Genomic DNA, 14590 nt, shown 5'->3' with positions numbered 1-14590 from the left:
AAAATGTATGTTTTATCACCAATTTATAATGGACATTATATTTCTAAGAGATGAATTCATCAAGGAAACCTTTTATTTCTCAACTGTCTATATTTCATATCATTTGACCATCAACTAAGCCCCTTCAAGTTGCATTGTTAAATGTATCACTCCACCACAGAGAGTAAAACATCCCAAGCATTCCCATCTCCATATAGCAGAGCCCTGGCTTCTTCTTCCTTATCCTCTTAGGTTGCCAAATCATTTTTAAGGTGTGGGATGGAAGCAGAGCCCATGGGTTCAATGTTATTAAAACGGAACTCCTATAAGTTTCTACAAGTTGGCAAGTTGGAGATAGACAGCAACAAGAGCAAAAGGCAAGTCAAAGGAAACCTTTAGAAATGTCACTACAATGTTTTCCCAACACTAGGCTCCACTCACTTTTCCTCCCTCCTGTTAGATAAATACTCTGTCAGCACTAAAATTGCCTCCTTAAGACTTACTGCATTGGGCTTTTCAGGGAGTAGAGCCATAAGTTATCACCTTATATTCACCCTGTCACTGAATGGTTATGAGTAGGCAAAGACAAACAAAACAAAGAACTAAAGAAGCCTGGCTCCTCTTGCGAGCAACCTAATTGAGATAAAACAAGCTTTATTATTACTCCCACACAGGGGAAATGACCTATTAGGCAATAGAATACTTACTCCCCCTTTTGTTTCTAGAGCTTTATAAAAGTAGAATAACATGTAGTTAGCTAATAGTACATGCCTCCTAAATACATTGTCTTTTAATAATTTCAGCTATGGCCTCAAAATTACTTAGCCAATAGTCATAGCTCAGTACAAAGAAACCTGAACTAGCAAAACACACATGTAATCTTTACTTAAGAGAGAATTAGATAGATCTTGTCCAAGTACCTCCAGAAGTTTGCTGAGGTCATGGTGTGGTAGGCAGTTAGACATGAGCAGAGCAAGGACGATGGGCCAGGTACAGAAAGTCACCAGGGTGGAAACTGGGTGCCTAGCAATGGACAGTTGTAGGGAGGGACCTCATCCCTGGGTGGCCTTTCCTGTCCTAGCATATTGCTTGTCATGTGGTTTAGACCCTCTGACCTTTCCTCTCTAGAGATAACATCTAGACCTCAGCTGTATTCCAGTTCCAGGCCCAGAAAAGCAGCAAAACCAGATAAGCAACATCACCAAGACTAACTTCAGGACCAGCTACATCGCATAATGACCCCTACCCTGGAGTCAAGCTATCAGTGGAGAACCGGACCCTTAAAGGACACAACTGGAAAGGTGCTGAATGTTCTATTGAGATCTTTCCTTGGGACCTCACCTGTAATGTCCTCCCTTAAAACTCTTAGTAAAGAGGACCCAGAGCATTCTCCTTCTTGGCAGCATGCCCATGCCTTTCTCTTCCCTCTCCCCCTCACCCCCCAATGCATTACCATGACGACCCTCTTCACTCCCAAGCTCTAAGGGTCCTTTTCTGCCTCTATAACTTATTTCCTAAGTCCATTTCTTCTATGAATTACTTCTTCTACCTCTTTGATTTCCTAAATAAAGGTTCTCTTTGAGTTTGAGTCTTAGCTCTGAATTCTTTCCTAGGCAGAACTCAAGAAGTGATATTTCTGAAGCCAGGTTCAGTCTGACTCTCACAGTCTAATACCTGGTGTTGTTCTCGAAGCTGCCAGCAATGGGAAAAACAATAATGTGCAATCAAATATCATTTATATGGCCTCTGATCTACTCACGGCAGTTCTGCCAAGGTTATGAAAAGACATTTAATAACCCTCTTTTTACCTTTTATCAACAAGAAAATATAGGTTTTTGAACTAGATTTAATTGTAGCAAAGTATGTATAATTTTGTCTTATAAATAGAGCAGGATGCTGAGAACATAGAATAGTCTTAATGTTTGAGGTGGTCTTTACTAAGAAAAGAACAAGACTTTAAGCAACATCCAGTATCCATGGTAACATGTAGCTCAGCATTTTCTTTTCACAAGGAAGAAATTATTTTCATTTATTTACACGTGTAAGGATTTCATGAAATATGTATATATTAAACTTAAAACTAGCCTTGCACTGTTTTTAAAATTATTTTTCAATAATTTTGCATGATGCCATAACATAAGACCTACTTCTCCTTAGATAAAATGTGAAGGTGATAGTGAGAATTTTAAAAAGCATGTTATTTGGTTGCATTTTGGTCACTACAACATTTTGTTCATAGAATTTTCAAGTTCTTATAAAATTAACCCATTAAATAATTGATCCTAGAAGATAATTTTTAAGAAAATAGTAAAATACTACAACTTCCCCCTTTTATAGTTGTTAATATAAACATAGAAAATAAAGGTTTCTTCTTCCTCCTCTTTCTCTCCCTTCTTTTTTCCACCTTACTCTCCTTCTCTGTAGTCCAAAGTAAAAGGGAATTAGGACTCTTCCTTCAGCTGTAAATGAATGGTCAAATGAGAAGACTAGAAACATCTAACACTGCTATGGAGAAGGCCAGAGTAGAAAGAGCAAGAAGCATTTATGGAGACCAAATCACTTGCTCCCTTCTCCAACTCCCCAAACTATTGTCCGATGCAGGACTCAGCTCCATAATGAGTTGTCTTCAATTAAAATCCCACTCACTGTGAGACTTAGTGGATGTAGAAGAGACTGTGATAAGCAAAAATGATACCTGCATATGCTGCCTTGCCTTTGCTGTTTAACACAAATAGAAACAAACAACTGCCTATACTCTGCAAACATTCCCTACAGCATCACTTTCCGAGTCTCCCCCTTCCCTTCAATCTCTGTCAATCTGGGGATAGACAGAATACCTTCCCCAATATTTTAATTGTTTGAATTTCAACTCTTTTTTTTGTCTCTATCAAGGGGCCATGATTTTTAAGTCCATCCATTTCAGCTATAAAGTTCTGGGACCATCATATGTTTGACTCTGGCCCTGGGTGCAGTGTAAGTAGCCTGGTTTGAGTGTGAGTGTTCCTCTTAACTTAATTGAGCTACTGCCACCAGCTGACTGTGTGCATATCAATAGGTCATTTCACCTCTCCAAATCTTTGCATTTTCATCTAAGACTGTGAGGTCTAGACCAGGTGATCTATAATGTGGATCTCAGCCACGTCGGGGCCTCTAAAATATCTAATATTTCTTACAGTGTTTCTAAGCTCTCCACATCAAAACAGTAACTTCCTGTAACTGCAAAATCAGTTGTTAGAAATTATTATAAAACAAATGAAGGACCACATAAAACCTACACACGAATGTTTATAGCAGCTTTATTCATAAGTGCCAAGATTTGGAAGCAACCGAGATATCCTTCAATAGTGAATAAATAAATAAACTCTGGTACATCCAGACATTGGAATATTGTTCAGCAATGAAAATAAATGAGCTGTCTAGTCATAAAAATACATATAGGAGCCTTAAGTGCATATTGCTATGTGAAAGAGGCCAGTCTGAAAAGGCTTCCTATTGCCTGACTTCAACTATATGACATTTTGGAAAAGGTAACACTATATATAGAGACATTAACAAGATCAGTAGTTACCATGGGTAAAGGGAGGGAAGCGGGAGAGAATTAAAATGTGAAGCACGGGGACAATTAGAGCAGTGAAACTATTGTGTGTGTGGCTATATGGTGGATATGTGGCATTATACATTTGTAATAGCCATGCAATGTATAACACAAAAAAGTAAATCCTAATGCACACCATGGACACTTTAGTTGCTAATGATATATTAGCAATGGTTCATCAATTGTGACAAATATAGCCCAGCAGTGCAAGCTGTTAATAATAGAGGACACTGTGGGTTGAGGGAGGGAGCATATGGGAACTCTGTGCTTCCAGTTCAATTTTTCTGTAGGCTTAAATATGCTCTCTGAAATAAATTCCATTAATTAAAAAATGAACAAATAAAAAAATAGGTTTAGTTTTTCCTCAACAATAGAGAATTTTATAGTAGTTCCTAAACTACATCTATCACTCAACTTATGGCTCTATCTTAAGCATATCTGACTAGTGGAAGACAGAAATTTCAGGATTGCATGCATATAAAGTGAGTTGGTTCCTGATGGGTCCTCAACCAAATTCTGCCTCCCAGAAAGGGAGATCTCTGTGCAACCAAAAAAAAATAAAAAAAGTAGAGCACCTTCCTATTATGGACTGACTCACATTCCCCCAAAATTTACATGTTGAAGTTCTAACCCCCAGGAATATGACTGAATTTGGAGATAAGGCCTTTACAGAGATAACTGAAATCAAATGAGGTCATAAGAGTGAGGCCCTAATCTACTAAAATTGGTCTTCTTATAAAAGAGACATCACTGATGCTCCAACACAAACAAATGACCGTGTAGGACATAGCAAGAGATGACCATCTGCAAACCACACAGAGAGGCCTCAGAAGAAACAGAACCTGCTGTCTCTTTGATCTTGAACAGCTAGTCTCCAGAACTGTGAAAAACTTCCTGTTACTAAAGCCCCCAATCTGTGGCATTTTGGAATGGCAGCCCTGACAGACTAATACACTTCCACTCTGGTATTTTTAATCTAGTAACTGGCATTGTCACTATTCGTTTTAAAATCACATTTTCCAATTATTTTAAATTTAGCACTGTGCTCACCTAGAAGTTAGATTTCTTTGATTTTTAGATTTGTGTTTCAGAAGTACTGTGTTATCACTTTCAAATACATAATAACACCAAACTGATGCCTTAGACCCGTGGTCAGCAAATTGCAGCTCGAGAGCCACATGCAACTCTTTGGCCCCTTGAGTGTGGCTCTTCCACAAAATACTACGGCCTGGGTGATTATATTTTGAAGAAGTGGCGTTAGAAGAAGTTTATGTTTAAAAAATTTGGCTCTCAAAAGAAATTTCAATTGTACTGTTATTTGGCTCTGTTGACTAATGAGTTTTCTGGCCACTGCCTTAGGCAACAAATTGCAAGGTTTATCTCAATAAATGTCTGTCATGTGACACTTCAAAGTGTAAATTCTGGGCAGAGAAAAATTATATTACACATCTTTAGGTTCTTTAAATTGCTGACTATGCCACAAAACACGTTCAAAATTCTTGATAAATAATATCTGACTGACTGAAGTATTTAAACTTTAAGACATTTTGCTAAAATTTATTAAACTTATTTTCATTAGATATCTTCATTTTTTTTAATCCTCTTAAAATAAGTCATATGCAGAAAAACATTTCAAGTTTTAACTTAGAAAATGTAATACTATTTTTAGCTTACCTTGTCTGAATATGAAAGTTGTTTGTGGTTCCTGTATGCTCATAGTCATGAATGGCAGCAGCAAAGACCATTGCTAAAATTTCCAGTTCAGTGAGCCAGTGCTAGTAAATTAAGAAAGATTCCAATAGATTTAGAAAGCAGAGACCATGTTGTCATTCCACAAAAAAAGATTTTCAGGGCACCCAGTATAATTAATCACATGATTGTTCATTGATTTTCAATATAGTTTTCTTTCTATTTCACCTCCGTTAATTGTGCATAATAATGAATTCTTCATGAGGTCAAAGATTATTTCATGTCTTATAAGTTCAAAATCCATACATTATAATTTCCCTTGCTAATTGGGAAAAAAGTAATTTTTTGTTATTTAAATGGTTAAACCCTGACTGGATTTTGAATTCATAGCTTTACCAATTTGGGTTCTCATGAGATCCATTACAGGTAAGTGAATGTTAACATACAGCTCATATATCAGTAAAATGTCTCTGACCTCAACTTTTGTAGAATACCTTACAATGAGAAAATCTTCTATTAGAGAAACAAACTTAGTAAACACTTTAAAGACTTAGAGGCGTTTCCAAGGATTTTCCAAATTTACTCTTCATAGCACATATATCCTATAACTACGCAATTAAATGTAGTAACAATTAAAAACTAATGCTTTCATGTAAGCTCCAGACCACCTGCTTCAAATACACTGACCTTTTTGTTATCAATTGGACAGTTTACCAAAATTTCACTACATACTAGTATTATATAAATCCATTTAGATTAGGGGTGTCGAACTCAATCAGAGAAGGGGCCAAAATCTAAAATCCAGCCTAAATCGCGGGCTGAATGGTTTACTGAACAGTCATAAACTGTCATTGTGATGGAAACACAGCGGAGTGCAGTGATGACAGCGCGGTGCGGGCCACATTGCAAGGCCTGACGGGACAGATTTGGCCCGCGGGCCTTGTGTTTGACACATGTGATTTAGATAATTCAATAACTTATCACTGACATTTTGTATAACACTCTTACTGCTCTAATATAACCACAGTTGACTACTTAAATTAAAAATAAATATAATTAAACAAAATTAAGTTCCATGTTGTTGTCACAGCAGCCACATTTCAGCTGCTCAATAGTTGCATGTGGCAGGTGGTTGCCCTACAGACCAGTGCAGATACCAAGTGTTTTCGTCATCACAGAAAGTCCTGTTGGACAACACTGCAGTTTGGTGGTAGGAACGGAGGATCCACAATGACATAAAGCTTGGTCTTAGTGGTCTTATTCCATTCACTTGAAATAATTAAAGACCTTGCACAAAGCAACAGAAAAATATAATGAATAATGGTCACAATTTAATAGTGCCATAAGAGGGCAAATAGAATATCTATTTTGTGGCAGTGGATTTTTGGGAATTAGGATGGACAACAATTGGCAGCTACATGCAAGGTTGGGAACAGAGAGAGTCTAAATAAAAAGAGCAAATGTTGAATGACACTGTAGAAGTCTATATGAAAAGTGAAGTCCTCTTAGTACAGTTGTGTTGGAAGGTCCAGGGAAGTAAGATTAAAAATAGTGCAGAGCATGGAAAAGAGTTGATAGATTGTGCTTAGTGCTGATGAATTTGAATTTAGTATAAAAGGCAAGAGGAAGCCACTGTAGGTCCATGAGGCCACAAATGAAGGAAGTGACCACTATAGTGTCTCATAGTTGCCAAAGGCATGTTCTTATTAATCTTTGCTCCTTTCATGTAAGCTAGCATGGCATGTGGCATGTAGTAGCAGCTTAATATTTGTCTGTTGGACCAGTGTTGCATTTTGAGGAAGTAGTAAGGACTAGTTGTTGAAGATAGGATATCAGACAATTCTGATTTTAAATCTTTGTTAAGCCTTAGACATATAAGTTCTTTTCCCTTCCAGCCACAGTTCCCATGAAAATAAAATTAGTGATCATCCCCCCATAACTTTTCAAAGAAGTTTATAGTCTATGTATGCACTGTGCCATTGCAAGTCTTGCCATATAGTAAAATACAGAATAAGTGGCTTATTAAGCTTATTACCTTTAATAAACTGTTTTGGTCATTCAATCTGGAAAATAATAGTGAGCTAACATATCTTTAGTGATTGAAATTTAAGAATAACTGCCTCACACATGGATGACTGAAGCAGAAATTATTTTCAGAATCAAAAGGAGTTGATTTAACTAACTGTCCTGTGTTTGCAGGTGCATTTAATTGTGAGCCATTAAAAGAAAGAAAATGACCTTATTAAAGGCCTGTATTACAGGCTGAACTGGGACTGAGCCTCCAATAACCCCAGTGAGAATGTGGAATTAAGCACCATGAAATGAATAGGAATTGAAATTAAACCAGTTTTTGTACTCCCAGAAACCCATTGTTTTATTAAAGGGAACTGTTCCTAGAAGAAAAAAATAACACATTTTATTAAGTATTTCTTATTTATATTGAAGATTTACATATTTAAGTGCGATTTTTTTAAAAAGCAACATCCCATATTTATTTTAATAATATAGACTATGAAGCTAAAATTGTAAAAGAGTAAATAGAAAATAGATGTTAATCATAGATTATCTCATACATATGTAATGTTATCTTCCTAGCTGTCAAAATTGACTATACATATGTTTCTTGTTTTTAGACTCATTAATCTCTGCCTCTCATTAGTAGTATTTCCTCCATGAATCCTCTTATGTATTGCCACACTATAATCTTACTAATAAAGTTTATGTTATAAAATAATTTGGGAAGAGAGAAACATTGAGCTTTACTATTTAATTAAAATACATCTATTTGATATTATCAAAAGTAGAATTTTGAGCTTATTTTTAGCTTCTTAGTTGCTGATTCACTTTACACTGGTATCAAATGAGAATTCTAACTCAGAAAATGAATGCTTAAAATTATGGATCTTGTAAATGATTCATGAGGACAAAGCCAGAGAAAATGAGGTAGCATCATATCACTCTTCCCAACTAGAATGGTGGTCAGTACATAACCGACGTTCTCCTGCTTCCTAATGAGTAATAAGCAATACAAAACTGTGCTCATCCACACCCCATTGGGTTTTGTCTGGAGGAATGCTCAAGTGGCCTTGCTCCAAATGGAAAGTCCTCAAATTATGCTACAGGGAGATATTAATGCCATTAATAGCATGCACACGATGACAGAAGGGAAGAGAAAGGAACTAACATTAATTGAATTTTTAATTAGATTAGTAGGCAAATATTTTTATCCCTATTTGGCAGAAAACAAAACTGAATCCTAAACTTCCCAAGATCACCTAGTTCTCAAGTGGCAGAGCAGGGATTCAAATCAATATCTGTCCAATTCCAATTTCTGTTCCTTCCACAAATTACAATATTTCTTCTATGTATAACAACAGCATTCATTACTCAAGGGAGGTAATGTGCTGAATAAATTCTTCTAAAGTTTCAAAAGCAGAAGTTCTAGACAATTTAACCAGATATCTTGATGACTAAACATTAATAGAGCTTTGATTTAAGATGCATGATGTTAATTTTCTAACTGAATTATTCCATGAGAGAGAGAGGGAAGGAGGAAGAAGGGAGAGAGAAGGGGAGTAAAGGAGGAAGTGGGAGAGAGAGAGAGAGAAAACGTATGTCTAAGGCTGGGAGAATTTCACATCAGAAAATCACATTGACCTATTAATTCCTGCTGTGACCAAAGACCATAATTAACAACTCTTTTATCATAAATTATAGGGCTGAGCACTTTTTTCTCGATGCCTTTGAATAGACAGATAATTTTCTATAATTTGCCCAGTATGGCAAGTGAGTATATTATAATAATAATAATAATCATCATCATCATCCTATATAATAAAAGTCTAATATGCTAAGTGTTCGACCACTTGACCAGTCACTATGATGTGCACTGACCACCAGGGGTCAGGCCCTCCAACTAGTAAGTTAGCTTGCTGCTGGGGTCCTACTGATCAGGACCAGGCAAGATGGTCTGGATATGCCCTGGAGCCCTTCTGCTGTCCCACCCGGGCCCTGATCCTGCACCGGTGGGGTCCCTCAGCCTGGCCTACTCCCTCTCACAATCCCGGACCCTTTGAGAGATTTTAGAGAGCCAGTTTCGGCCCAATCCCCACAGGCCAGGCCAAGGGATCCCACCAGTGCAAGAATCCGTAGTAATAGTAATAATAAATTAATGATTTTTACTAATATTAGTGAATGGGCTAATAGCGACTATATTTCAGGAACTAGGTTAGGTGCTTTACACATATGATATCATTGATTCCTCATTGTCATACTACAAGATGCTCAGTATTATTAATTGCACTTTAGTGACAAAGGAACCAAAGTAGAGAGCAAACAAGCTCGGATCATGGGCCAGTGTTTCGGACCCAGGCCTGATGGCCTCAGGAGCCCACACTCTTTCCACTCTTCCAAACAGTGCTGTCCGGGAAGCCATTTCTGAGATCAGAATTTCCATACAGTTTGTAGGATAGAAATATAATGGCAAGTTTTCTATAGATTGCTTGGAGAAAAATGAGTAATTTCGATGTGTGGGAGGCTATTTCTGGATGTAGTACATGGACTACAGTTTCCAAAGGAAATAGATTTCAAGTCATCTCCTTTCCTTCTGCTCTTAGTGTTACCGAGAACTCAGGGCCAGCAGCCACCAGAGGCAAGCGTCCCCCTGCCAATGCGCCTGATTTCATGTTCAGAGACATTTGGAGGTGGCGGGGGCAGCCCTCAGGGAAGCATTTGCTCTTCAGCAAAAGGCCTGAGCTGCGCACACCACGACCACGGTCCCTGTGGCTCAGGGATACACATCAGCCAAAGGACAAAAGAGAGAGGGAGGCAGCGCATGTCCTAGCACCCGCTCTCCTCTGCACGGCCCGCCCCCAGGGTGTCCACGTGACATTCACAAACTGAAGGACAGGCGCGGTGCCTTTCAGGCAATGGTCCCCCGAACACTCGGTGCCAGGCTGCACTCATCACTGACAGTGCTGGCTGCCCCTGGAGCGCTCCTTAATGTCACACCGATAAGACCGTTCTGAGACAGCAGCACATCCACCAGAACACCAAGGTGATACATTTTAATGCTTTTTTTGTTGTTTGTTTTAAAAAACCAACACATGTACTATATGGATGGAAGTTAACATTCACCTGTCATTACTTTGTTCATCGAAAGAAAAGTCTTTTAAAATAACTTTCCAGAAACGGACAAGCTGGCAGTGTCACCTAGTTTTGACCAAATAGTCAACAAACTTGTAAATTTATTTTGCTTTTCCTTTCACCGTCCATCATAACATTTCTCCTTACTCCCTCTAGTTCAAATGTACTTTCCAGATCCAGGACAACACTGACAGTCCCGCCAGGTTATTTTTATTTATTTGTTTGTTTGTTTTTTGTAATGACCAAAGTAAGGGATAAGCAAAGAACCCACTAATATTTTTTTTGCTAAAAGATGAGTAAAATCATAAACAAGTTCTCAAAACTTGCTAACAGGAAATTATATTTATAATTAGTAAGTCACTGTCCCTTCAAAAAGTGACTGAGCCATCTTTACTAGCTTGTACTCCATAGGAGTTGTGCCAGGGGGGGGGGGGCAGATGGCCTCAGCCTTCCAGAGAAGGTGGTATGACTTGTGTAACCTGGAAGGAATCTTCCTTGCAAGTCTGAGGATATAGTCACACTGTGTATTTGGATTTCTCTATTTCCCCACCAATACAACATCCCTCAGCTCTTCAGTCTCACCTTCAGAACCTCTGTCCTGAAGCTGAAATAGGACACTCTTTTTTTTTTAGCTCCCTTCACATTTGTGACAAAAAAAAGGACTTAAGCAGAATCATATTTTTAAAATTCTGATTAAATTCCCCCCAGCATAAATAGAATACATCTTTGCATTATACTTCAAAGTTAAGCAGATTTTTTTATCATACTAAAGTAGGCTTACTTTCTATTCTATCTTGTTCTGAGGAAGCTCAATCAGTTGTTTTCATTAAAGAGTAAATCTTAAATATTCTATTTTTCAGTTAACTTTTTCAAAGCCACAGAATTCAGAAAAAAAGGAAATGCAAAATACTTAAAATGTATGCCACCTCACTATCAGTTTCAAGAGCAAGGCCCTAGAAAGGAAAAAGTAAGCGGTTCTAATCAAGAAGAAGTCAAAGCAATTTCTGCGAGTGCAGCAGCACTGACAGCTGTCAGGGGCACTTTGCTTATCACAGTAATTGCCATGCATATCAGACCAGGTGAAAGCAAAGAGTTCAGGAAACAGCCATGACCATGAAGCCTTTGAAATTAGAAGAGCTTTAAAAGAATGTCTGTGAGTGTGAATATATTTGTGTGCACATGCACATATTCTAGAAAGACAAACAGGAATAAATTTCTCAAATACTCATTAGGATTTGATTGTGATTAGCAATGTATGTGAAAGAGAGTTGTGCTGAGGCAGTTTAGAAGAACATGATGATATAAGAGAAGAGCACTGTAACTAACTTTTATTCCAAAGACTTTTCCTTTAGATAATTTTTTTATTACTATGGGAAAGTGAATTTATAAATAAAAATGTTCAATAGTCCAAATTTTGGAAAACTCACAGTATATTTTCATTTGCCTCTGGGTATCTTCTCTCCGCGCCCCCCCCCCCCCCCCACTAAGTTAAAATACTTTTTGAAAAATGTATGTTATCAATTATTCATTAAACCAACAAACTTCAGTTACAAAGCCGTTCTTACCATGATACCAGTATGAAGCATGATGCAATGTACAGTTTGAGTGACATCAGCTGCGTGGATCAGATTGTGATAAGGATTTTTGTACTTGCTGTAACCAACTTCTAAAGCTTCTGCAAAGGCAATTAGGCAAGAAACAGGAATCTGTGGAAAGTAATAATTATGATTATATTTTACCAAAAGAGCAGTTCTAAATCAATATGAACACAACAATTTTAGGGAGAGGACACATGAGTGAGTTAGAATCTTGAAGTTCAAATGTGGACTATTCTCAAAAACCACTCCTTCAACCTGTTGGCTTTCAATCCTGATAAGGATTATAACCCCCAAGTGTTTAACTAAGGTAGATGAAATAGCAGTCTTACCCATACTGTTGTCTTTAAAGGTTTATATCTTCCAGAGTCAAGTCAGAAGGCTAGTTCTTAAAAGAGTAGAGTTCACCTGTTAGGATTGGTGAAGTCTAGTTTTTCCATCTGTAATACTGTCTCAACATAATTAGCTAGTTTATTAACATTAATAATAGAGAAAGAGCAAAGGGGAGGCCAGATATTATAAACATGGTCATCTGGGCAGCATCACCAGGAAGCTACAGCTTCCCACCCCACAGAATCAGAGCACTGTCCCTCCAAGGGGATTAACACCCCTCCCTCCCCCTCCTGGAGGAGACAGGGCCTGAGCGGTAAAGTTGGGTTGCCAGAAGAGAGGTACTTGCCTGTCAGTCTAACCTGGGAAAAAGATAATTATCTAGAGCTACTGTATAGTGTGAAATCTTGAAGGGTTAATTGGTTAAACTCCCAGTTATAATCCCCAGAAAAAGAATTCTCTCTCTCTTTTGCGTTGTTCCTGCTCCCTTGCACTCTCTTGCTCCCTGACCTGCACTCACCCGCCATGAGGCCTCCAGCAGCTGCCTTGGCCATGTGGACCCCACACGCAATGGACTGCAGCTGAGAACACAAGCTAAGCTAGCCAGATGCTAAGCTGGACGGTGCTTTCGTATGGAGTGGAGCCTCTGGGCAGTGGCTTCAATCCCAGCTCCACTGAGGCCAAGATTGGACTTCTTCCACGGCGAGACAGAGGGAGATGGGATCTTGGAAGGGAAACCTCTTAATTTTATATCATCAATAAAGCTTTCCACAATACCTCAACCTCCCACAGGGGCCTCAGAAAATTCCTTTTTCCCAGGGCACCCCAAGAACTCCACTTCCACCCGTATCAGGTGGGTACACAAGAGCTCCCCATGGAGGGCAAAACAAGACATTAAAATAAATGTCCTACCAGTACCTTTCAGCTCTAAAAATGGCATGATTCCATAAGTAATGATGAAAGGTACAGCCGCAGAATGATCAAACCTGTTGTTTAAATGGCTCTAAATGAAGTACTAAATTAGAAGCCCTTTCGTTTTTCGTTAATAGTTGAGGGAAGGCTGACAATAAGGGTTCTTTCTGTGTCTCAGGAACACAGAAGATCACATTCCTTTAAAACACAGCTTTCACTCTCTAAATGGCCGCCTATGAGTAATTCTGGAGGATGCTGGTATGTCATTAGAATGACATTATAATGGATTCATGAGATCCAGGTGGATATATAGTTATGTCAGTGAGTAGGGGAGGATGGCTATCTCAGGTGATGAACTCCTCCCCTCGCTCTGTGACCTGCCAACTAGAAACATTGTCCAGAGCACTGGTTAAATGACTCCACGTCCTGCATTTCCATTGTTATTCAAATAACTAATCCTAAGAGCACTTCCCTTTTATTCCATGCTTCTCACCTTGAAACGGTTGATAAGATCATATCTGGTAAACAGTTCATAAATCATAAACTTCAGGCTATGTTCTCCACTTGCTTCGTTTAAGGCAAATACATCAAAAGACCATTTATCCACTTCCTGTAGAAAAAAAGGAGTAAATACTTCAGGTGGCAAATTCATACCGTTTTGTTTCTTTCTATGAAAAATTAAAGGAAAGATCAGGCATTATACATCCAGCCAGGCAGATTTCAAACCAGCACATTAGACTATACTTTTACCAGTGTCTGATATGACAGGACCACTTAGTGTCTATGGTTTACAAAAGTGAGGCCATAAGGCTTAATTTAGGGGTAAGATTGTCTCCTTAACCCCAAGGTAATCAAAAGGTACAATAAGCCTGATAACACTTTAATACTTCTCTGATCTTAAATCTTGCTCCAAATTTATACCCAAAATAATTTCCCCAGAGTGGGCCTCATCTTGCAAGTTATGTAGGTGATGTTAATTGAGGGGTAAAAGGAAGACAGCCCAAATTTCTTTTTCCCACCCACCCACCTGCTACATTGCTTGAAATTCCACCATAGAATTTAGTAATTTGATTTAAATCTCTGATATTTTTATATCTTCTTTTCAAATGCAAGTATATACTACCTTCCTACTTTCCTCCAGGGAAAGATGGGGAGATAAAGGAAGTGGGTCTTTTGATTGAGGAGGAGAAGGATGGTAATTTTGGCATTTCAGGCAATTCCCTCAGGAAGGAAGAGGTCAGACTTCTGGGAAAGGGGTATTCTAGGAAAGCACCGCCTGCTGATGCATGGTTTTGCTTAGGTAATTCCAGGGCAAAAAAACCTGAAATGGCCTTGTGGCCGGTGA

At 38.4% G+C, this 14590-nt stretch overlaps 1 protein-coding gene across 3 annotated transcripts in view; it reads right to left on the bottom strand.

Annotated features, from left to right (window-relative positions):
* Positions 1–14590, bottom strand: part of PDE1A (phosphodiesterase 1A) — a 229912-nt gene that overhangs the window by 30622 nt on the left and 184700 nt on the right. For all 3 annotated transcript variants that reach the window (XM_036421948.2, XM_036421945.2, XM_036421947.2), the window contains 3 exons: positions 13739–13855; positions 11974–12114; positions 5249–5349 (listed from right to left, as the gene is read on the bottom strand). In XM_036421948.2, the coding sequence (XP_036277841.1) occupies positions 5249–5349; positions 11974–12114; positions 13739–13855 (359 nt within the window). The remainder of the gene's footprint in view (positions 1–5248; positions 5350–11973; positions 12115–13738; positions 13856–14590) is intronic.

Source organism: Pipistrellus kuhlii, unplaced genomic scaffold (assembly GCF_014108245.1).
Source record: "Pipistrellus kuhlii isolate mPipKuh1 unplaced genomic scaffold, mPipKuh1.p scaffold_m20_p_7, whole genome shotgun sequence".
NCBI classification, from domain to species: domain Eukaryota; kingdom Metazoa; phylum Chordata; class Mammalia; order Chiroptera; family Vespertilionidae; genus Pipistrellus; species Pipistrellus kuhlii.
The sequence above is the reverse complement of the archived record's forward strand: the minus strand, read 5'-3'. Positions and strand labels throughout refer to the sequence as shown.